This window comes from Gavialis gangeticus, unplaced genomic scaffold, assembly GCF_001723915.1.
Source record: "Gavialis gangeticus isolate Ggan-Ray unplaced genomic scaffold, GavGan_comp1, whole genome shotgun sequence".
NCBI lineage: Eukaryota > Metazoa > Chordata > Crocodylia > Gavialidae > Gavialis > Gavialis gangeticus.
In genome coordinates, this window is record NW_017728994.1 from 16,307,500 (window position 1) to 16,309,304 (window position 1,805).

The window sequence follows — 1,805 nt, forward strand, 5'->3', positions numbered from 1 at the left end:
GGGGGGGGGGGGGGAGTGCCCCCCCCAGTCCTCCACTGGGGTGCATGCAGTGGCAGCAGCCCCTCCCCCCCAACATTTTTAAAAAGTACCCCTAGGTGTACATGTACCCCTGGTTGACAACCACTGGACTACACTGATATTTTAGCCTAATGCAATGGAACCAACCTCTACTGTTAAGTAGTTTGCTATGGAATATACTAACAGAATAGATTAATTTAACTTAAAATTTATAGCTGTTTAAAATGGTATCATCTTTCAATTTTAGAAATAAACTTTACTATATCTGCTAAAAATTTTAGAAAACATTTTCTCTGAGACCAGAAACAATGGGCATGCCGTTTTCCTACTTCACCTGCTATGCACACAACCTTAACCAAGAGCCAGTTTACTCTTGTTAAAACATGTCACTACATGAAAGGAGAGATCCTGAACTTCCAAAGCAGTGTGTGCAATGTGCATTTACTTGTATCAATGCATATACTAAGCAAGAGTCCTAGCAACAGGATCAGAAATGCCATGCAGTCTCCTAACTTTATTCTGCAGTTAACAGGTTACAGAGCATAGCAACACAAGTATTATTGCTATAGTAGTATTCTAATACACAAGAAAAGCATCCTTCCTAAGGTACCACAAATTAATATGAAATTTTTGGAAAAATATTATGATTAAAGTTCAGTAGAAATATTTAAAAGTTACGTTACCTGACACATGAACGAAGGAATCACTCTGTGAAAGGTGGATCCTTTATACCCAAAACCCTTTTCACCAGTACAAAGAGCTCTAAAGTTCTCTGTCAAAACAAAACTTAAAATCACTACCCTGTAACATTACATTAATGTCTTTTTATTTTTGATTCAGTAAAAAATGAATTATCAGTAATTTAGGTCCCAAGTTAATATTCTTAAAAACAGTTTAATACAAATAAAAAGATTATCAATAGCTTAAATGTTTGTTTTGCATGATGAATTGTGTCTTTTTGAAAGCTACAGCCCTGGAGATGTTCCATTTACCCTCAGAATAGGGCACAGTACAGAGCAAGAATGTGTTTTTCACTTATGTGCCTTCACTCCTGCTTGAAGCATCCTTAGGAATCAGAGTTTGGCCTCCATGCCTCTTAAATCTTTTCTCTTTGAAAACTGTAATGGTGGCATTTTTCTTGTGGCCACCTGTTTATAAAGTAACTGGAATAAGAAAACCAAGCACGGAGATCATGAAGTAACCATGAGAAAGAAACTGATCTTGCTTACTACCTTCACAAACTGATTTCTGTCTTTCTATATACAGAAGGGAAAGTTAGTCTCATTAACAGTCTCTCAAGCTGCATCATCTCAATTCCACAATTCTTCTTGTGTTTCAAAATGATAACAGTTGGGTTTTTTTAAAACCTTTTATTAAACTTGTTTGGCCAGCCTTGGCAATACACAAACATCCCTCACTTGCCTGTGCATTAAAAGCAAGGCATCAAACTGCTTTTGGGACAAATTCCATGTTTTAAATGTAGAAAATATTTACAGAACTTTGGAACAGGTTTTTCCAGTTTCTGCAAAATTCTCTTAGTAAAACTGAAAGAGCAACTGAACTTCTCTTAGCTGTATTCAAAACCTTAAAAGGCCAAAAGTAGACAAAATTTCTAAGATGCTTTCTTACCTGCCGTCTTCGGAACCACATCAGCTTTCAGCTGTTAAAACAAAAAGTCACCTTTGATATAAGACATGTCAATATACTGGAAAAGCTGAAGGCACCTATAATTTTTGAACTACGAAAAGCAAGGAAGGAGCCGGCACGACCCGGGCGCGGAGGCCGCG

The 1,805-nt window shown here is 37.2% G+C and overlaps 1 protein-coding gene across 1 annotated transcript in view; it reads right to left on the minus strand.

The window, feature by feature from the left end:
* Positions 1 to 1,748, minus strand: part of PPIF (peptidylprolyl isomerase F) — an 11,142-nt gene extending 9,394 nt beyond the window's left edge. Inside the window, exons 1-2 of the mRNA XM_019502339.1 lie at positions 1,648 to 1,748; positions 702 to 790 (exon numbers count right to left, since the gene is read on the minus strand). Of these exons, the coding sequence (XP_019357884.1) occupies positions 702 to 710 (9 nt within the window). The 5' untranslated portion in view covers positions 711 to 790; positions 1,648 to 1,748. The remainder of the gene's footprint in view (positions 1 to 701; positions 791 to 1,647) is intronic.
* Between the last annotated feature and the right edge of the window lie 57 nt (positions 1,749 to 1,805).